The sequence below is a fragment of the Platichthys flesus genome, chromosome 7, assembly GCF_949316205.1.
Source record: "Platichthys flesus chromosome 7, fPlaFle2.1, whole genome shotgun sequence".
In the NCBI taxonomy this organism is placed as follows: Eukaryota; Metazoa; Chordata; class Actinopteri; order Pleuronectiformes; family Pleuronectidae; genus Platichthys; species Platichthys flesus.
Genome location: NC_084951.1, coordinates 22,644,536 through 22,665,632, shown reverse-complemented (window position 1 = coordinate 22,665,632; position 21,097 = coordinate 22,644,536). Strand labels below are relative to the sequence as shown.

The 21,097-nt window shown below is 40.7% G+C and overlaps 2 protein-coding genes across 4 annotated transcripts; one reads left to right on the top strand and one right to left on the bottom strand.

Annotated features, from left to right (window-relative positions):
- Positions 1-889: 889 nt before the first annotated feature.
- On the bottom strand, positions 890-6,229 carry LOC133956593 (uncharacterized). Its single transcript, XM_062391763.1, has 3 exons — positions 5,906-6,229; positions 1,732-1,920; positions 890-1,620 (listed from the first exon to the last, which is right to left on the bottom strand). Exons 1-3 carry the CDS (start codon positions 6,050-6,052, stop codon positions 1,426-1,428), a joined length of 531 nt encoding a protein of 176 aa, XP_062247747.1. The 5' UTR covers positions 6,053-6,229; the 3' UTR covers positions 890-1,425.
- On the top strand, positions 3,142-12,488 carry LOC133956592 (monocarboxylate transporter 2-like). 3 transcript variants are annotated; one of them, XM_062391760.1, is made up of 5 exons: positions 3,142-3,298; positions 7,915-8,145; positions 8,339-8,482; positions 9,411-10,262; positions 10,367-12,488. In XM_062391760.1, exons 2-5 carry the CDS (start codon positions 7,929-7,931, stop codon positions 10,588-10,590), a joined length of 1,437 nt encoding a protein of 478 aa, XP_062247744.1. In that variant the 5' UTR covers positions 3,142-3,298; positions 7,915-7,928; the 3' UTR covers positions 10,591-12,488. The 3 variants fall into 3 exon arrangements, with proteins under 3 accessions (XP_062247744.1, XP_062247745.1, XP_062247746.1); XM_062391761.1 differs by lacking the exon at positions 3,142-3,298 and adding an exon at positions 3,598-3,861; XM_062391762.1 differs by lacking the exon at positions 3,142-3,298 and adding an exon at positions 7,652-7,796.
- The last annotated feature ends 8,609 nt before the right edge of the window (positions 12,489-21,097 follow it).

Below are 21,097 nucleotides of genomic sequence, written 5' to 3'. Positions count from 1 at the left end.
GTGGTGGGGGGGGGGGGTTGACAGCTTGAGGGTCTCATTGAACTGATGTACGCAGCTTCTTCCGTGACGTCAGATGATCTCTCTCTCTCTCTCACACACACACACACACACACACACACACACACACACACACACACACACACACACACACACACACACACACACACACACACACACACACACACACACACACACACACACACACACACACACACACACACACACACACACACACACACACACACACACACACACACACACACACACACCTCCAAAACAGACACACACCTCCAAAACAGACACAGCTGTGACGCACTTTCTTCGAAACCATGTGCACCGACACTGTCAATATTTTGGTCGTACATGTACTCAGTACATATTGTGTGATTACAAGCCGCTAACAGGGCACCAGTTAAATTAGCTGATATGTCACTAAACATCATGAAAAGGCTCAGAAACATAAATATACATATACTTTCCTGTAACTATTATGTAATTGACTGCAGGTCAATGAAGGAGCCATTTGTTATACAGCGAAAAGTGCTATATTGATAAGTATATATACACTTGTGTTTACAAAGTACATTTACAGGCTTAACAATCTTTGGAGAATAAAAAGTATTTTATTCTCCAAAGATTGTTGCCGTAGAAGTAACTAATGTAAAAGAATGTGAATAAACCTGAAAGGTGTCATTTCTCACAGTTTTTTGTAAACATTGGTGTCCCATAGCCAGAGCTCATAACCTTTCACAAGCACATACTGTTCTGCACTGCGGTGAATAGATGGTGAAACATGTTCACACCACACACATGTGTCAATCTGTTGGTCCAGCTCAAAGAAATGTTTACACTCATTCAGATTAAACACTTCATGCTAATCCAGTCACTATGAGTTTGTTCGGTTTCCTTTATTCGTCAGAAAATCTGAATATGGATTTCACTCAGATCTATAGGAAAGAATTCACTGAACACTTTTATAGATAATATTTTAGACCTACAGTGCCATCTACTGGCTGATTCCCATATCTGCTTTTGAAAGAACAACAGGAAACAGGCTGTATTTTGCTGTGGTTGTTTTCAGTCTCACTTCTGTATTTTTGCAATGACAATTTCATTTAAAGTCAATTATTTCAGAGACCCTTTTTCTCTTTCTTTTTTTTAATTGACTGTTTAGATTAACTTTTTTAACTGAACTAAATGAAGAATATAAAGTCAGAGAAACTTTCTTAAAAGCAAAACGAAATTCAGCAATAAACAAAAGCTCCACAGTTTAAAGTACAAATTTAATACATCAGTCGATATTTCCCTTCAGCAGCATCTTGAAACTTTTACCAATGGATAAATTGGAGAAACGTGAGCTTTATCCTGTCGTTCTTCACTATTAAATAACTTGTCTAACAAAGTATTTTTCCCTATGGTCGAGGGTTAGGGCGTTTTCTTTTCACAGCGTCCTGAGGTGCACTCCTCGCCACGTCCGGTCCACTTCAGGCGATTCTTGGCAAAAATGACGTAGGATTTGTCCATAAACGGCCGAACACCTGGCCACATCATGAAGCGACCCAACCAACCGAGGCCCACGGCACCGTACATGACCGCAAATGCCGGGATCCCACGATAAACCTGCCAAGATATAGATTTTTAGCCAAAGTTTTACATGTATACTAATCTAATACTAATTTAAACAGACATACATTTTATGGTGTTAATGAATTCGGAGGGATGCGAGTTTACCTGATCTTTCTCATCAATCACATGCATTTCCTCCATGGCCATCTCGTAGCTGATGTCCTTATATTTCCCTCCATCGTAGCCCGGCAGAGCGATATTAACAAAATCCACTTTCTGAGGCTGTTTTCTCTGCAGAAACTGGAGGAACCGGATCTCTGTCACACATATGGGACAGAGTCCATCATACAGCACCTGCAACAGAGCAGGGCAACAGATCATCACAGTACTGGGGTCTTCAAACTCCTGTTTCTGTCTGGGATATTAACAACAATAATAATAATAACTTTATTTATGTAGCACGCATCTAAACAAGGTTCCGAAGTGCTTCACAGAAATCCAGGGCAAAAAAATGAATAAACTAAAGTCAAAAAGTATTCAATTCGGTTTTAAAGGACAAATCATAACATGATAAGGTTGAGACATTAACATGTCTAGACAAACTCAACAGTTGCAACAATGACCAGAAAGACTTGTCTGGTGCCACTCCCTCCATTCCAAAAGATTTTATTGGATTAGCTTGACCGACATGCAATGTTAACAATGTATCCTCAGGTGCACACTGGAAAGTGTATCACTGATTACACTCATTAAAGCATACTTAATTCTAAAAGCCAAATCTATTCAAGCTACAACTTATGATTCTTTAATTATACCAAGCCTGATGTATTTATAGGAGAGATCTTCTTCAAAGGGAGTTGGCACCTTTTAGAAAAAAGATGTAACCTCTGCACCACTGAGTAAAACTATTTGCATTTTCAAAGATCAATGTTTTTTTCAATTACATGTGAGTGTTCCCTTAGACATAGTAGCAGAGGGTCGTCTTCCCCAGAACTGGAACCCCACGTCTATTCCAGGCATGTTTCTGTGAAGAGTCGTGAACCTGAACTTCCACAGAAATTTACAGGAGCATTAACTGACAAAAAAATAAAATCTTCTTTTCATGCAGTGTATTCGCTAGTAAGTTAAATCATAGATATATATATATATAAATAATGAAGGAAATTAGTTTGCCAGTTTGCTCCAAGATCAGGATATATCACAGGGTACAGTGAATACGACACTGGAGTATTAAGTCTAAAGCATATAAGGGAAGATGAAAAAAGTACAAGGAGGAATGCAGAACCAGCATCTAACGGAAGCAACAACAGAAACAAAACTAAAGTAAGTTGAACTAATCACAAACAAAAGTGGTTAAATGGAACGTTACATTGAAAACAACACGATGAGTGAATTAGTGAAGCCGCAGTAAAAGAGGACAACGAAAGAAAAGATTAGCATGATAAGAACACAGGAACAATATAAAGTGGGTGTGTGATGTCCCCCTGGGTTCTAACTGGGTTTCGATAGAATGAGCGGTGGTGGTCAGGGGCTGGTATGTCTCTTTTGACATTTAGCCACAGGACATATGATCACCTCCCCACACGGGACTAATAACAGGGCTCAGGCTCCATTTTGGCTCCGGAGCTTCCACATTACATCTCAGTGTGTCACAGTCCAAAGAGAAGCTGCTGCTGCTGCTCGGCTGCACCGGACCCGGGTCTCACACGCTCCCGCACCGGGCGCAGAGAAGGTGAGTGCGTTTCACACCTTCACCCGCATCACACGGTCCCACGAGGACTGGTGCAAGCTTTCTGTGGTGATCTTTCACTTTCCACGTTAGAAGCGCGAGGAGCGGCGCGTGACCGAGCGTCAGCGCGGTGCGGCGCCTCGAGGTGCACGTGAGCCGGTTCTCAAGTCAGCGCGTGCTGCTAAGTGGGGAAGATCTCACCGAGATATAAATAAATAAATATTTATAGGGATACATCTTGCTCTTCATTCATTGTGACCCGCTGGGCTGCGATCGAGCGGAGGATGTTCTCCAGCAGGTTTCTTTAGAGCGAACTGAAAACACAACGCTTGGTTAGAGGACGTGTAACATGTTGTTGTTATCGGTTAGTTTGACCTTGTGATAAAACACCTTGTCGGTTAAAGTCCGATCCCTTCTCTACCGACAGTTCACTCAGTGTAACACAGAAATCCTTTTTAAGACTGACTTTCAGGTTGCCAGGTTTGTGGAGGATTCGCCACCGAGACACTTTGCACGAGCTTTTTTGTTTTTGGTTTTGTTAATTTGACCTTCTGATCAGGCTTTTGGTGAGTTCAAGTGTTTTCTTGATAACTGAAAGGATTTATAAACTCTCATTAGTTCTCTACTGATAGTTCACATGTAGCCTAATACACAAATCCTACTTATATAAATTTTAAATGAAGACAAACTTTTGGGTTGCCAGATTTGTGGAACATCCTCAGACCGCAGCAGCAGGAGGAGACGTTGTTGTTTTGAATTAGTTCGACCTTAAGATGAAACCTTGAGGTTCAAGGCTTTTCTGATAAGTTATAAACTCCAATCAGTTCTCTACAGTCTTTTTAAGTTGAAACAAACTTTTGGGTTGCCAGATTTGTGGAAAATCCTGGCGACTCTTTTTTGTTTCCCGTTAGTTTGACTGTCTGATAAGACACCTAAAGTGTTTTCTGTTTCACTGATGAACTCAAGTCAATGCTCTACTGATAAATTAACACATCACAAACAATTTTTACACAAAGTCAAATGATTGGGTTGCCAGATTTGTGGAACATCTTTAACCAGTCAGTGACTTTTATGTTTCTAGTTAGTTTTACCATCTGATTGGACACCTTGCGGTTTAAGTGTTTTCTAATAAGTTATTCACTCTAATACGTGTTTTCTGTTTCAGTTTTAAACTCAGTTCTCTACTGACAGTTAAACACATAAATCACAAATAATCATTCTCAAGTCAAGAGGAACTTTTGGGTTGCCAGATGTGTGGAAGATCCTCCACCAGCAGGAGACTCTGCTTGTTTGGTTTAGCTCTTTGTTTCATGAGGCCCCACCAATGGAACTGTTTGATCAACCCTCTGTAAAAACAAGGCAGGACAATTCGACCAAAATTCTTTTATCCCATTCTTAAAAACACTTTCAACGGCTGACTCCAAGACGTGCAGGCGCAACATTTACAACTCCACTTTATGACTTGTAAGAAAGTGTGAAAGGTCAAGAGCTTAACTGGGTTTTTCCTACATTTCTCAAGGAATTACTCCTGAGCAGAAACACAAAAATGCATCAGTAACATAACGGCTGCTGATCTCGCTCCCCCCTTCACCCCCGACCTTTCCTGTTTTCACAATTTCTCTTTTCTTAATCCAAGGAGGCAGGTGGTCGTCCACCTCACGCCAGCCTCTGTTTGAACAATCTTCCTGTTAAAAAGGGAGTTGTTTCAAATTGTGGGAACAGTTGGGTTTCTCTCTATAACAATGCAAGGTCTGGACCTTAAAGGGCCTTGAAATAATGTATGTTGTAAACAAAAAAAAGGGGCCCACTGGTCCAAGAGCGTTTACTAAAAAAACTTCTGTACTTTATCTCATACCATAACAAGTCTAAATTGGTCAGTGAAGGTGTCTCCCTGACGATTTTTTTTCAACTTGGAAACCCACATATTGTTCTTATTATTGGCTTAGGTCATGTGAAGTGTTAGTAAATGTTGTATTTATCACATGCAAATTACAGCGTTTAAAGCTGTTATCAAAGTGGAACAACTTATTGAGCATTAAATCTACAGCTAATCACCTTAAACCAATAATGCTGCAGCTTATAGAGAATGATCAATCAGATTGTTTGTGTGTAAACAGTATATGGATGTAGTTTAAGACATGTGTATACAGAACGTGGATGTAGTTTTACACATGTGTATACAGCACATGGATGTAGTTTTACAAATGTGTATACAGCACATGGTTGTAGTTTGACACGTGTAATCAGTACATGGATGTAGTTTGACATATGTTTAAACAGTACATGGATGTAGTTTGACATATGTTTAAACATTACATGGATGTAGTTGGACAGCTATGTAAACAGTACATGGATGTAGTTTAACTCATATGTGCACACCACATGGGTGTAGTTTGACACGTGTAATCAGTACATGGATGTAGTTTGACATTTGTTTAAACAGTACTTGGATGTAGTTTGACAGCTATGTAAACAGTACATGGATGTAGTTTAACACATATGTATACAGCACATGGGTGTAGTTTGACATTTATGTACACAGCACATGGGTGTAGTTTGAAACGTGTAATCAGCACATGGATATAGTTAAGTAGAACCACTGGCTCTTACCCTGACAGCAGCAGCCGAGGACTCAGAGCTGAAGGACCGGTGGAGGTGAAGTCTGCAGGGGACGCACGTCGGTCTCACCGCCGCTGAATTTAAAACGGATAAAGCGGATAAACGCGACGCCAAACACGTTCTAACTGTGGAAAACATCTGGAAACACAGAGACGAGCTAGCTTTAGCCGCTAACCTCTGACTTCAGTGGAGCAAACACCGGCGTTAGCTAACCTCCACATTCGTGTTGAGTAACATAAACAGAGGTCGCACGGTGATGACGTGTATGACAAGGCAGACCGGAACTTGTAGTCCCACATGTGATATTATGTTTTTATCAATAAAGTGAGAGGAAGTTTTTATTATTGTTATTTATATTCGATTGGAGCTGTGACTCTTTAGCTTAGCATTAGCCGGACAGCGTGATTGAAAGAGGGGGCGTGGTGACCGTGTGTGTGTGTGTGTGTGTGTGCAGAACAGAGAGATGGCTGCTGCTGCGAGACGTCTCACTCCACTGCTTTTTCACGAGTCACATGTTTGTGGAGCTGAGGGCTAAATTACATCTTAGCCCTGGGAGATAATCAAACTGCCATGTACAGGAGGGGAGGGGGGTCAACTTGAGCCTTTAGCAACACATTTTTTTTTGGCTCCTGGGAGATTGAAGGTTGACTGAGTTAATGTTACAAGCAGTGGGAGCCATACATTTAATAGTGGCCTTGATGAAGAAATCCTGCAAATGTTCCTTTATTAGCTGTGGTTAACCACTGACCGTTGGACATAAATCAGCAGGCGCGCCCTGTGGTTTTACTGGTGTAGTAGTATGTTGTTCTAACAAGTCTAACAAAACAAGTGTTGAAGTACCTTGATTTGTGAGATATTTACTTGTAAGCTTAAGTAAAATGTAGGGGGATGTAGTTTTAAGACCTCAATTGTCACACCATGGCTGTGTGTGGTTTTATTCAATTGCCTCAAGTAATAACCACACGGAAAAAACTCCGGTAGTTAAATTACATAGTCGGGTTAGCAGATGAATGGAAAACAGTTTATTTACTGCATTGTGCCAAATGTTGTAACTTAGTAAATGTAACATCCTCTATTCAAATGGTATTAAATGCTGCTGCCAGGATTTTCAGTGGTTTAAGAAAACGTGATCAGATAACACTGATTCAATCCTAACTTTATTGGATGGATGTTAGTTCACACATTGTGTGTAAGAGTCTTTTGATGATGATCAGAGCTCCACGGAACTTCCTCTTAGATCAGCTGATAGTTGTTGTCTGGGAGTTCCCAGAGCCTGATTCGCCACCAAAGGCCATTGTGCTTTTGCCCCTTAACTCTGGAATGACCTTACCAGCAGAGATCAGAAATATTATATCTGTTAATGCTTTTAAATCTCTTCACTTTTATTAAATGTTGTCAATCCTCTTGTGAAGCACTTTGTAGCTTTGTGTAGAAAAGTGTCATGCCAATAAAACGTCTTCTTCCTCTTTTAATGCTCCCCCCCGAGAGAGAGAGAGAGAGAGAGAGAGAGAGAGAGAGAGAGAGAGAGAGAGAGAGAGAGAGAGAGAGAGAGAGAGAGAGAGAGAGAGAGAGAGAGAGAGAGAGAGAGAGAGAGAGAGAGAGAGAGAGAGAGAGAGAGAGAGAGAGAGAGAGAGAGAGAGAGAGAGAGAGAGAGAGAGAGAGAATAAGAGAGTATAAAAGACCTCAACAATAGCCTCCAAGTTTGTTTGCTGCTGAATTAAGTTCTTTCAATTTTCTGAGATCACTCCCTCTCTCTCTCTCACTCGACTGTTTTAGTTTTTGAGTGAAGGGTCACTTTCTAAAACAAGCGCACGTGATGAGATCTAAAGTCTTAACAACAGAGTCTTTCTGAGTGGGACAGTCACGGTCTGGTACAACAGAGGTGAGCTCCTGTGTTATGCAGACCGGGCCTCCGTGATGTGATCATTACTACTGCTTTCAAAAATGGTGCCGTTGTTTATACTCTGCTCACTTTGTGTTAACTCTTCTCCACTTCGCAGACGCTGATTCAATCATGCCCCCCCCTGCGGCAACCAATCTGGGCTACACCCCACCAGATGGAGGCTGGGGCTGGGCTGTTGTCTTAGGCTCTTTCATCTCCATAGGATTCTCTTATGCCTTTCCCAAGTCCCTCACCATCTACTTTAAGGAAATCCAGGCGTATTTTTCAGTTTCCTACAGTGAGATTGCCTGGGTGTCCTCAGTCATGCTCGCTTCTATGTATGCAGGAGGTCAGTGGCATCAAATGTTTTCAAGTGTTTGACAGAAGAATACAAACAAAAACTGCACATTCCCACACAATGTTTGTAATCAGCAGTTAACTTAAGCAGAGTGATTTTATTATAAATATTTTTTCCTTTATTAAAATGAATCAGTGCTGTGGAATACCCAAAGAATGTAACATGTCCTTCTTCCTCTGTGCAGGACCAGTGAGCAGTGTCCTTGTCAACCGCTTTGGCAGCAGACCAGTGGTTATGGTCGGCGGGGTGATGGTTTGTGCTGGCATGGTGCTCGCTTCTTTTGGCACCACTATCATACATCTGTATCTTTGTGTTGGAGTAATTGGAGGTAATTTTTTTGGATCATATTTGCTGTAGTTTGTCATATAATTCAGTAAAATAACCCTGAAATTGACCCACTTTAATAATCTTGAGTCATCTCACTACTAATGACGCTGCTGATGATGTCTCCTGATACGGGGAGATGAAATGCTCTAGGCACAACTCATATTCATGCAGCATGAGTAGTTGTTTTTCTATTAGAATCAGTCCCGTGTGGGATCATTTGTGTCCCCATGTGGGTTAATGTTGTTTATTCTGTGCAGTGTGTAAATGTTTGTAATGAATTTGCAATGAAATATCCATTGCCTTGTCTACACGTTGCTATCAAAGCAATTCAAAGACTTACGTCAGACCTGAGTTTTTCAAAAGTGCAGATGCATCTCAGAAAATCTGCACACGCATGCATGTATGTGGCGGATCACATGATGGCTTGACCACCAGGGAGTAAACAACTTCAGACTTTAAACTTAATCTGTAATCTAGTAGTAACACATAAAAGGAATTTACAGGAAAATTAGCCACAGGATTACCCCTTAAAAAAAAAAAGTATTGAATGATCACAGAAATAAAATGATTATTTCTTTACTAGTCAATGGTTTTTAAAACCTCAGATCATCGTGAAAAAGGTCCTAATTTGCTTAAAGTCGAAGTGGCATCTTCTAATTGCTAATTTAGTCCAACCAACAGTCAAGAGCCCCAAAAAATCATTTTAATATAACAAGTGAAATAGCAAAGAAGCAAGAAGCTGATAAACAAAGATGTTTCTTCAGAAAGGATTCAAACTATCGATCCATCATCAAAACCTTTGACAATAATATGTATTAATCTTGATCAGACAGCAACATTAGAAGTTTGGAGTTCTCACTTTACTTTTAATTATCCAAGTAAAGCCAATGCTTCACGTCGTACAATCAACTGTTTTATCGTCCCACCAGGTTTAGGCCTTGCCTTCAACCTGCAGCCAGCCTTGGCGATCATCGGCACCTACTTCCAGGTGAAAAGGCCGCTGGCGAACGGGCTCGCCATGACAGGAAGTCCAGTCGTTCTGTTCACTCTGGCTCCTCTCAACCAGTTTCTGTTCGATTCCTTTGGCTGGAGAGGGAGCTTCCTCATCCTGGGAGCGATCGTTCTGAACTGCTGCGTCGCTGGTGCTCTGATGAGACCGGTCAACAAGGCCGTCCAGCCCAAACCCAAGCTTGAACCCCCGCCATGTGACCAGGAGGACCTTACCGCAAACGCCAATGCACAGTCAGCCAACCTGCTGACTGAAGAAAGCCAAAGTGAAGACAAGAAGGAGCGCTGTTTGGACAAATTCATAGATGTCTCCCTCTTCAAACACAGAGGCTTCCTCATTTATCTGATCGGTAACGTGGTCATGTTTTTTGGCCTTTTCGCACCTGTGGTTTTTCTGGCACCGTATGCCCGACATCAGGGGGTGGATGAATACTCGGCAGCTTTCTTGCTTTCTATCTTTGCTCTGGTCGACATGTTTGTCAGACCATTAACTGGCTTCATCGGCAACACCAAGTGGGTTCGGCCAAGGATCCAATATTTCTTCAGCTTTGCTGTCGTATACAACGGTGTGTGTCACCTCTTGTGCCCACTGGCAGAGGGATATTCGGGTCTGGTGGTCTACACTGTCTTCTTCGGCGTGGCCTTCGGGATGCTTTGTGCACTGCTCTTTGAGGTCCTGATGGACCTCGTGGGACCGAAGCGCTTCTCCACCGCTGTGGGACTCGTCACCATCATCGAGTGCGGACCAGTGCTGCTCGGACCTCCAATGTCAGGTTTGTAAATCCCACAAACACATAAAAGAATAGAAGACATTTTCAGTAATAAAAAACAAGATATTTGTAAAATGGTAACCAATGACGTGTATCTTCTCTTTCAGGAGCCTTGGTTGATAAGTTTGGGGATTACAAATACATGTACTATGCCTGTGGCGTGATAATGCTGGTGCCTGGCATATTTTTCTTCATCATGAATTACTACAACTACAAGAAACTGGACGAGGAGCGGAGGCAGAGCGCGGCCGCGGAGATGAGGAATTCTGACGAGGCCGTAGAACTTAAAATGAACCAAATTGAAAAAATAGCGTATGAAACAGATGGATGAACTTGCTGACTGCGCTTTTTATTTCAGTTGGTGACAAAAACAAAAACCGGAACATGTAGGACAAACAGCATGCAGCCTATTACTACTAAAATGTATTTTTAACTTTGGTTGAGTTTATCTCTCTCTGGACCTTTGCTAAATATCTGTATTAACATTTGCTGTTTTAATGGTTGTTTTATGTAAAGTATTATAATTATGACGTCGTGTCACAACAGTAACTCTCGTGGCCTTTGCTCCTCAATCATCCAAAATTGCCCTCATTCCCTCCACTGCCATAATCATAATGGCTCTATAAAGTAATATGGTGCCTCTCTGATTATTCATTGGCTGAATAAAAATAAATTTTCCTGAAGGACTGATATAAAATAATGAGTCAAAACCCAGAACATCACACTGATGGTTATTGTCATCTTTGGACCACTAGATGGCACTGGACGCTATCAGAGAACCAGTCGCTTCTCTCCCATGAAACCACAATTAAACAAAAGCCGTCATCATTGAGGGTTTAGAGTTTTTACAACATGTTTTTTTCCAAAGTGTGGGTCATCGCCCTCCAGAAACTGTTGAATGAGTCACAGAGGAAGCAGCAGTAAAAGAAAGAAAAAGGAGATTATTAAATGTCTGGAGTAAAGACAACAGACTTTTCCCCTTAAAACTCATTCCCAGGATTCCCCCCTCATGCTGCGCAGAAATTTAAATATCACTTGTAGAGAAATATTCAATTATTCATTCTTCATGTCGGTAGAAAAAAAATCATTTTCAGTGTTACAGGAATCTGTAAGAGTTGCTTCACTGCTGCGCTCGATTCAGAACTTGGAAAGAAGTTATGGAAATGTTTTAGCATTTAAATAAGAGCCCAGAACCAAATGTCCATTATGATATAAGATTGCATTTGCATCTGTGGCTGAAGAAGACATTTCTACTACAGCTACAGGCCACCAAACATTTCAGCTTTGTTTTCTTAACTTAGTCTTTTTATGCTAAGAGATATTTCTACAATGTGAAAAACCTAATGATACAAGGACAAAGATTCTGACTCATCTTGCACCTGTCTGAGAACAACACTGTGATTTCATGCCAGGTCACATTATCCCACCACAGGTCAGATTTCATTTTCCAGCACACTGCGTCATTACAGCTCCTCAGTGCCACGCAGGCCTCGAGCACCTGCTGTACAAGATACATGGGCGAGCCATTCAGTATGTGAACAAGGCCATTATTACAGATGTATGTTTAAATTCTTTATCATGTCGCTGCAAGGTGCATATTGACTGTCTGTTTCAGAAGCCTGAAAATCGCTTATGCGACCGAATCAATACATTTATTTATAACCTCAGATAACATCATCTGAAAATCAGGCCAAAACACTGCAGGTCCGTGGCTCATTTGTGGAAGGTCGTCTCTCTGGATCCTGGTTTAAATTCAACCAACGGACATTTTGAGTCAATGTAGCACCAATTGAAAAACTGTAGGTCGCTCTGACCAAGAGTTTGTGTTATTTGTTTGTTTTAATCTTGGTTTATTTGCCCAAACTAAAATATCTTGTTTTTTAGAGACCTAATAATCCAGAGTTATACCTTGAAAGTATTACTAATTAATTTTTGAATTAGACAAAATATTATGTTTATGAAATAGTGGAGCAAGTGTTGGTACTTTACATAAGAAGAAAAAGTTCTGCTCATCAAAAGTGTTAATTACGGAGAAATGGTCAGTGTTATTATATTTAGCAATAAATTGTAATCTATGTAGCAATATACATATATTATACTGTATCCTGTTGAATTATTATAACTTGTACATTAATGTGTAAGTAGAAGTTTACTCTTGGTTGAAGTGGAACTAATTTTCAACTATTTTATAAAAGGATGCAACTAATAAATATTTTTGTTATGGATGAATCTGACTGTTGTTTAGTTGTTTCATTTATTGTGTGGTTTGTAACCTATATAAAGACAAATGCTCAGAGGTCAAAGTAACATCTTCAAAATTCTGAAACCATGAAATCATTCACATTTTTACATTTAATTTTTATAGACTCCCCAATAAAGGTTTAGTTGATTATCAAACTATCAACTTTATGAGTAAATGTGTCATAACACAGTCGTAGAGTACAGACACCTTCTAGTACTGTACTTGAACAAATACCATTTTCTCTACTGTGCATGTGACGTTCAGAACTGTTGAACTGAAGAAATTAGAAATAACTTATTACAGTTAAGTGCATCGTCCCTTTCCTGCTTTTCATTTTATTAACTCAGTCGTAACCCAGTAAGACCAGTGGTTTTTATGACGTCTGAAAAAAACATTGTTTAAAGCTGTCATTTAAAAAACAAAGGTGTGGGTACAGCTATGATTATGCAGATAAATTGCAGTGGCATGGACAGGTTAATGAGTGGACACAGAGTAAAGAAGTGAAGACTTCCAATTAGTGGCAGCTCCCATAAGCTCTGTATCATCTCCACAGTGAACAGCTTGAGCATAATCACTGTGATGAACTGTGACTGATGTCAGTAAATCTGACTTTAATTGGAAGCAGGAAGATTGAATCCAGGCAGCTCTGTGTACAATCCCGGTGTATGGACGGCAAACCGTGCTGAGGCATGATGTTTTAACCAACTTTGTGGTCGGCGCAGTTCCATCCACAAATTCTGCTTTAACCAAACGGTAAAAGAAGTAACCAGAAAAAAAAAGAGAGTAAGCGATACTGTCTTTTTAATCCAGCATGTTTGTTAATAATCTCTGCTAATCTTCTTTACCCACGGCAGCAGAACTAATCTGTCTTCACAATGTTTACACTCGGAGGGAGGGCAACGTCACGTGAATACCAGAGACTTAAGAGTTTATTCATCAGCCCTGTGGATGGAGCTATTAATGACACATCGCCGGACTAAAATAAACATCGACAGGCGGCGCGACTAACATAGACACAGAGGGCATGTTGACATGTACTAACAGACAGTGGAGCAATTGCCGTGTCAGTCTATCAGGGACTCAATCACACCTTCCAGAGACGAGACGGCGTAGCCCTGCAGTGTCTTAACCGTCTGTTGTCCCTGATGAAACACGAGATTTACAGAGATCATAGGGTGAAAACAAGGCGAACACTGCCCTGCTCTTGAAATCAATATTCTTTGCAAACGGCCAGCTCGGCATCGATCATGGTCACCTTGATATTTATGTAGAGTAAAACCGTCTGTATTTCGAAGATATTTTTGAAAACGAAAAACCTTCTCCGGCATCAGCAGTCAACATCTGAACGTGTCGAGGGAATAGCAGAATATATCCAGGCTTTGTTGCACCCTCCAAATTCCCCAGAGGGCAGTGTGAGTAAGATGAAAGATATCTGCTCAACAAAACACTCATATAGCTGATTATTCATGTTCATCTCGAAGGGGACAGTTGTCAACAGATATATAAGCACAGAAAGCTGTATTTCAAAGCAGCCGCACTGAGGATGTTTACTTAGATACTGTTCTATGAGCAGGTTAACTTTTCAAGCATGTGTGCTTTGCGTCTGTGTCTCTTTTTGCTGCCTCTCCCGACCAAATTATAAGAAAACATGCTTTTTACATCAAGATCAATTAATTATTCCCTGGAGAATTGGTCAGAAAAACTAAAAACACCTTGGAATGTGAAAGAAAGTGATTAAAACAAAAATCCTGTAGCCGTCACAAAATGTGCTGGGTTCTGTCTTCATCATTTCAGCGAGTTTCAATGGAAGTCTGTTTGGTTGATAGGGATGAAAACCTCTTGGGAGGGAGGTAAAATGTTAACTTTTTACTTCACTGCAGCTGTTTTTCTTCATATTCAGTTATTTTGCCCATCGTTTAAGATGAAGCTCCATGGCTGAAACTCGTGAATGATAAAAGTTTGTTACACTTTGCTTCTTACACAGTGAAATATGTCCTTCTTGGGTATTACCTTCAAATATATCATTCTTTCAGGTCAATAGTCCAAAATAACCCTCGAAAGATAATGAGGGTGACATTTTGGAAGGTAAACGTGTTATTCAACTCGTGAATAAGCTGCAAATTAAACGTTTAAACTTCTAGCGCATCTTAGAGGTCATACAGCTAAAGCTCAAAGTTGCTCAAAAGCTGAGTCAGACCCTGACTGTAGGTTCATCACACGGACTCTATATAGACGTATGATGCATCTTAACTTCCTCCCAATATATATATTCAAAAAATATTTGACGTGTACTTTGCCTTTTTAGTTTGGTCCGTGTCCCAGCCATTAACATAGAGGAGGTATGTATGATCCATACTGCAGCCAGCCACTGGGGGGGGCTATCGAGATGCTTGGGCCTCACTTTTGGCTTAAACATTGGCTTATCATAAAAAACATTGATCTTAGCTGCTTTAATTAAAAGGATCTGAATATTTATTCCACCTCTGGTGTATTGTATTGACATTACGTCAGGATGTTAGGGAACAGCGAGCAGAAATCCCCCTGTGAAGCCCAGCGTGGTGCAAAGCCAGTCTGGTATTACAGACACTTGACCAGACAAACTGAGCTGCTGCTGCTGCTGGACATCAGGCTTCCTGGTGGAATACAAATGGGATAAAACAAAGCCCTGAAGAGGACGGGCGTTTTTCTGAACTCAAACAAAAGAGGAAGTTAAACCCCCAAAACTACTCAATCACGACTAATGCTTGTAAAAGAATTTGAGTTGCAAAGCAAAGAGGACTTAATGAGATTATGTTAACCATAATTAACAATCTGGGAAACAAATTTGCCCAAAATCCTGGAAGAGCACAGCTTCTTTTTGTTTTTGTCGGACGATGAGCCTAAGAATGTGTGAATTATCATCGCAACACACATTTACCCCACTTTTCAGAGTTGACAATGCACAGCCCCTGACCAGTATCCCTAATCTGCCACTCAAAATACATTTAGCCTTTGTGAGAACAAATGTGCGGCTCCGAAACACTGGTCGTGGAGACTCTCTGCAGCCTATTAGAAGCATTGTTCCTCTTTATCTGGTGAACACAGACAACCACTGAAGCTTGCATGTCTGGGGACGGTGCTACTGTTGGGTGCATATTACAAGAAGAATACAAGGATTGTCCTGTGGATTATAATCTATCCTTTGAATAGCACGCTGCATTACAGCGCTTCATACGAGCAAATTTGATCGAGGAGCTGAAGAATGGACGGATGACAACTGCCCACAAGCTCTGTAGCATCTATAGATTGTGGACACGTGCAGCTAGATGTGATCAGTGGCATTTGGATGATAGAAAATAAGCGGGCTGTAATATCAGTCCATCAGTTCAGCACACTTGAGTGACCATTTCGAGCCCAGAGATAATATTGTAAGATTTCATTGAAATCCTCTGTCTTGATTTGGGAAAATTGTATTGAGTCTGAGATAGCTCCCAATCCCCATGTGCGGACGTCTGAGATAGGCACTCCGGCGTCGTGTCCCCGGGGATCCACGCCCAGGCCTGGGCTGAGACTGAGAGCATGACGGAGAGTCTGGGCACGGAAAAGGGAGAGAAGCAGAAATAATTATGAGAGCAACCGAGGCGTATCGGCTTGTCCTTGGCTCAAAATGAAAAGCAGGATGTGACATGATGGCACAAATCAACTGCAGGCTCATATACGATACCTGATTCGCTCATAACATCTGTGTAATTACACATCAGGAACCTTGTAATACTGGGATTCTGTTACCAAATTGTGTCATCTTCACAGTTCTGGCCGGGACCCAGGATAATTAAGTGTATCATTACCCCGAACTGAAGCTATCGACGGGCAGGGGAGCGGTGATGATGGCGGCTCTCTCCGGGAATGTGCGCGGCATTAATGTGCAACTTATTTTTATGCCCAGTGCGCACTGTGACGTGAGGGGTTTAGAGTACACTGGCCTCGTGTAATCGCGAAATGAACGCCACAGTGACTGAGGTAAATCAATGTCCTCAGAGGTTCTTTGTGTTTCAAGGGCAGTCTCTCCTGAGTCGCGGGCTGACATGATGAGATTGTTGACTGTCGCAGCTGCCACGCTAAGCCTGCCAAAGGTGTGTGATTAAATTCCCATTCTTTTCCCACAGAGAAGTGGAGCCATTTAGAAACCTATAAACCATATGGGCGACTCAATGAATTGTCTTTAAAGTGGTTCCCATAGGTTTTCCTCAGACGGGAATGAGAACGGAAACTTCTGTGTGCCACGCACGATTTGTATGTACACAGTGTTTGTATTTCTAAATTTAGATTTCAGGTAGTTTAGTCACGCTTGTAGAGAAGTTGTCAATAGGTAGTGTGAAAATTGTTAAAACCCCATTTTCTGCTTTTCAATGGTGCTATTACATAAGTTGGAATAAAAGATTGAACAAAATGAAATCGTTAAAATAAAACAGCCTAAGATACATGTATGCTTATGCATGTGTCTTATTTGGCTTATTCCTCCTATTGTAAAAACATTAGGTGACATGGTTGTAGTTTTATTTTGAAATCTGTTATCTGCAAATGCTCATCAAATGAGAAATTAATCCACGGCTCAAAATAGACCCAAAAAAAACAACCATTTCGTCTTGTGTGAGTAACTTCTGCTGAACGCGGCAGCACCCAGCTGTTTGGGGAATTGACTAAGCCTTTTTTAAAGAAATGAAGCTACATACAGAGGGATAATTGTGACCTGATTTTAAGGATTTACATCTGAGAAGAAACCAATGGGCTTGAGTCTTAGTGCCACAAGAGGATAGGGAAGTTGCAGAGTCTTGAGAAATGGATTAATCCATTGTTGGTATTCATCCTTTCAAAAAAATAAATTAAAAAATCTTGCAACAAGTCCTGGAAATTAAACAGCATAATACACAATCTATATTTGCCCTCTGCAGTGTCTCCAGGACTTTGTGACTCGAGGATATGTTGTTTCTGGACATTTGCTGGAAGGACTCATTTGTTGACAGTAAGAAAAGTACCAAAAAAAACATTTAAGACTTAAAAAGAGCAGACTTCCAAATAAAGTTGGATGGGAACAGCGCGACAAACACAGGAGGAATTAATTAAAAGAAAACAGAAAAACAATTTGGATTAAAAGAAAAAAAAACCTAGTGCCTGTTTGGAATGGGTTGTTTCTTTGGCTCATCGTTATATACTGCTTTATGGAACTGTTAAAGTGACCCGCAGTCATTTAGCCACGGCAAGTAAAGACCTGCTGCTGGACTCAGTCCACAGAAACCTGAAGCTGCACCACCGCTGCTGCACAAAGAGCTCTTCAACCGTTTCTGTAAAGTTCGGTGAAGCTCCACTCAGTACGCGTAAAACTGGAGAATCAGTTGTTGTTGCTGTTGTCAGGAACGCACCTGATGCCAGAAACATGTCCATTGTGGTGTTCGCACTGTTTCCCTGATCATGAGTCCCAGCTGCAGGTACTGCAGAGCGCTGGTCGCCTGTTTTTCCAAAGAATATTATTAGCAAATGTTTTGTTATTCTAAATCACACCAAATTCCACACGGCACTTTCATGAGCCCTTCACAATATGCATGCCAAGTGTGAAGACGATAAGATGAACAGTTCTTGAGATACATTAGCCACATACACACAGTCAAAGAATTTTGGAATTAGTGGATAAAGAACATAAGGGAACAGACTTAAAACCAACATGAAATACATTCAGTGTGTCTGGTGCCATCTTTACATTGGATGGCAAAGCAGAATTTTTCATTAACATTTTTTCTTGAATCCTCCTGAAAAGTGAATCACGTGTCGTTTTTTTCCAGTAATTTTGTGTGGTTCAGCCGTATGGGCAGCACAGCTCGGCACGAGAGGGTTCCTCAAGCCCTGGTCCAATTAAATTACCAGTGACATTTATTGTCCTTGTGTCCTTGATGATTCTTCCAGCTTTCCTCATGCTCCTCTGGATGCAGAGCTCCTGCGCGGATAGCAGTTCAGATCCGGTGATGCGTTGAGCAGCTTTGATCAGTCTCTGCAGGGCTTTACTGTCTTGCTTACAGCTGCTCCCATTTCAGGCTGCGATGCAGCCAGAGAGGATGCTCTCAATGGTGCGTAAATGTGCGCTTACAGAATATCCTCTTGTCCATGTCAAACCTCTACAGTCCCCTGAGGAAGAAACTATGCTGGTCTGCAGATCTCACCTCTGACTTGTTATGAATTGACCACCTCAGGTCTTTAATGTGAACCCAGAGGAACCTCGAAGATGTTGATTCTCTCCACAGTAATGTGCATATACAACCTTTCAAATGGATTTTGTTGTCATTAAAACCCCGGTGAAAGGGCTCTTACCTTCTCTCTACTGTAACTCTTAGCATTCCTGTCGATTAAGCCATTGCTGGTGTTGCCTCCATGCTTCTTACACAGATGCCAGATTTTACATACATGCCGGAGAAAACCCAAAGAAAGACAGGTCTCACTTTGCAGTAAGATGTGTGTTGATCCACTTCATGTTTTTCTTAACTTGCTATTTTTATTTAAAACTTATTTAACAGAAGGTGTTTCTCATTATGGCAGTTCTTGTTATCTTGTGTCGGCAACTGATGTCAAAAATTTAAAAGTATTAGATTTTGTTTGGCTTTAGGGTTACTGTAAATGTCACTGAGTGTTTTCTTGGTACTGGGTCTTCTTCACCAGCTGGCTCCTGCAGTCCTGTGAGTGTGGGACTTCACTCTGCTTGCTTTCACTAGCACAGTTAATTTCTATCAATGACAATTTATTATTATCAGGGATTATTCCTGCTTTAATATCTGTCTTAAAATAATAAATGTATGCCCTGTAAGACTGCAATAAGTATAGTATAGTTCGAAAATGTTTTGTATAATATGGTACAGTACAGTATAGTGTAGTTTAGCGCTGTGTAATGAAGAAGTAATAAAAAGTAGACTATTGTACAGTGTAGTACAGAATCATCACAGTACAGTGCAATATAGTACGGTATAGTATAGTGTAGTACAGCATAGTGTAGTAGGTGTAGTATAGACTAGTTTTAAGATGTATTGTATAGTATAGTACAGTACAGTATAATGTAGCGTAATATAGTAGAATATTGTGTAGACAATTATAGTATTTTACAATATAGTTCAGCACAGCACAATAGAGAATGGTACAGAATAGTATAGCCTAGTATAGTATATGATAGTGTAATTCAGTATTGTATAGGATGGTGTAGTATAGTATAGTATAGTATAGTATAGTTTTTGATAGAATAGTAATGTATAGGAGAGTGTGATACAGTGTGGTATTCTTTATGATAGTGTAGTATAGTATGGTATTGTAAAGTATAGTGTAGTATAATATGTTATGGTACGGTATACTAGTATAGCATAGTGTAGCATATTATATAAAAGTTATTAAAGATGAGTATAGTATAGTATTTACAGTAAAGGGTAGTATAGTATAGAATAGTATTATATAGTATATTTCTGTCTGTAGAGCAGATACAGAAACAGCTACAGCTCTGTTATATTTGATTGTTGTCCTCTGTAATTGTCCATGTTCCTGTCAGACAAGACAAATCAATGATAAACATGATAGTGTATATGGTTATCAAGTATTTGCTGGTTCTGCATCATGAGAGCAGGCTCTGCTGCTGCCTGTAGTGAGAATCAGAAAACATCTCCCTCATTTCTGTCATGAAGAAAATTGCCCATGTGAGAATTATTCACACATGGTTGCATTAGTATCTTTCTTTAAGATGAAGAAGGGCATGCGTCTACACCGAGGGAGCTAATGCAACAGAATGAAACACCTCATAACTCACACACCGACTCCTGCAGCCTGTCGGCTTCACTGTATTGTTTTATAAGGATTCGTACGCCATGCTTATACAATAAAAATGGCATAGGGCCCAGATTAAAAACAATGGCAAAGCAATCAATCCATAATTCTCCTAAATGTGAAAGCTGGCAGTTCAAAATTAAAACTGAGCTGTTTTCTCTGCAGCAGCTTATATAAACAACCAAAAAGGCAAAATATATACAAAAGGCCCGGCATTAACCTCATCATCACAGAGTGAAGAGCATGATTGCAAGCGCAGGCAGGATTTCACAATACCATGTTTCAAAAAGTAGCCCTCTCAGCTGTCTAAATAGGATGATTGCTGCTGGTCTGAAGGGTCCTTCAGCAAGAGGAGCTCTGGAGGAAAGAGACGCAGAGAAAGAGGCAGCACATGTGGGAGGCGACAAATAAAGCATCATTGATTAACTTGTTTAGTACTCTTGCAGTCGTCCTGCTCTGTGTGTGTGTGTGTGTGTGCGTGTGTGTGCGTTTGCGGTTCCACTTTTAACCTATGCACACAGCTACATTTTGTGTGCACCCACACGTCCAAAGATGGCAGATTTACCAGCACTTCTGACAAAGCAGAGTGAGAGTGATAGATGTCTGCCCTCGGATGCTCGTTTTTTCTTCTTCTCCTTTTTTCCTTCTCGCCTTCCCTTTGAACATCGGCAGCGTTCACGGCCAGGTGAAGGACAGAGTCAAAGGAGGCAGCCTTTGTTGAGGAAGCCTTATTATCCTGTAAAATGATGGTATGATGATATAATTATCT

Coding starts and splice junctions, on each gene's coding strand:
- LOC133956593 (XM_062391763.1), bottom strand. CDS start 6,052: ATGTTTTCCACAGTTAGAACGTGTTTGGCGTCGCGTTTATCCGCTTTA. Junction 1,921..5,905: donor CCTCGGCTGCTGCTGTCAGG/GTAAGAGCCAGT, acceptor GCTCTGTTGCAG/GTGCTGTATGATGGACTCTG. Junction 1,621..1,731: donor TGATTGATGAGAAAGATCAG/GTAAACTCGCAT, acceptor ATATCTTGGCAG/GTTTATCGTGGGATCCCGGC.
- LOC133956592 (XM_062391760.1), top strand. CDS start 7,929: ATGCCCCCCCCTGCGGCAACCAATCTGGGCTACACCCCACCAGATGGA. Junction 8,146..8,338: donor CGCTTCTATGTATGCAGGAG/GTCAGTGGCATC, acceptor TCCTCTGTGCAG/GACCAGTGAGCAGTGTCCTT. Junction 10,263..10,366: donor GCTCGGACCTCCAATGTCAG/GTTTGTAAATCC, acceptor CTTCTCTTTCAG/GAGCCTTGGTTGATAAGTTT.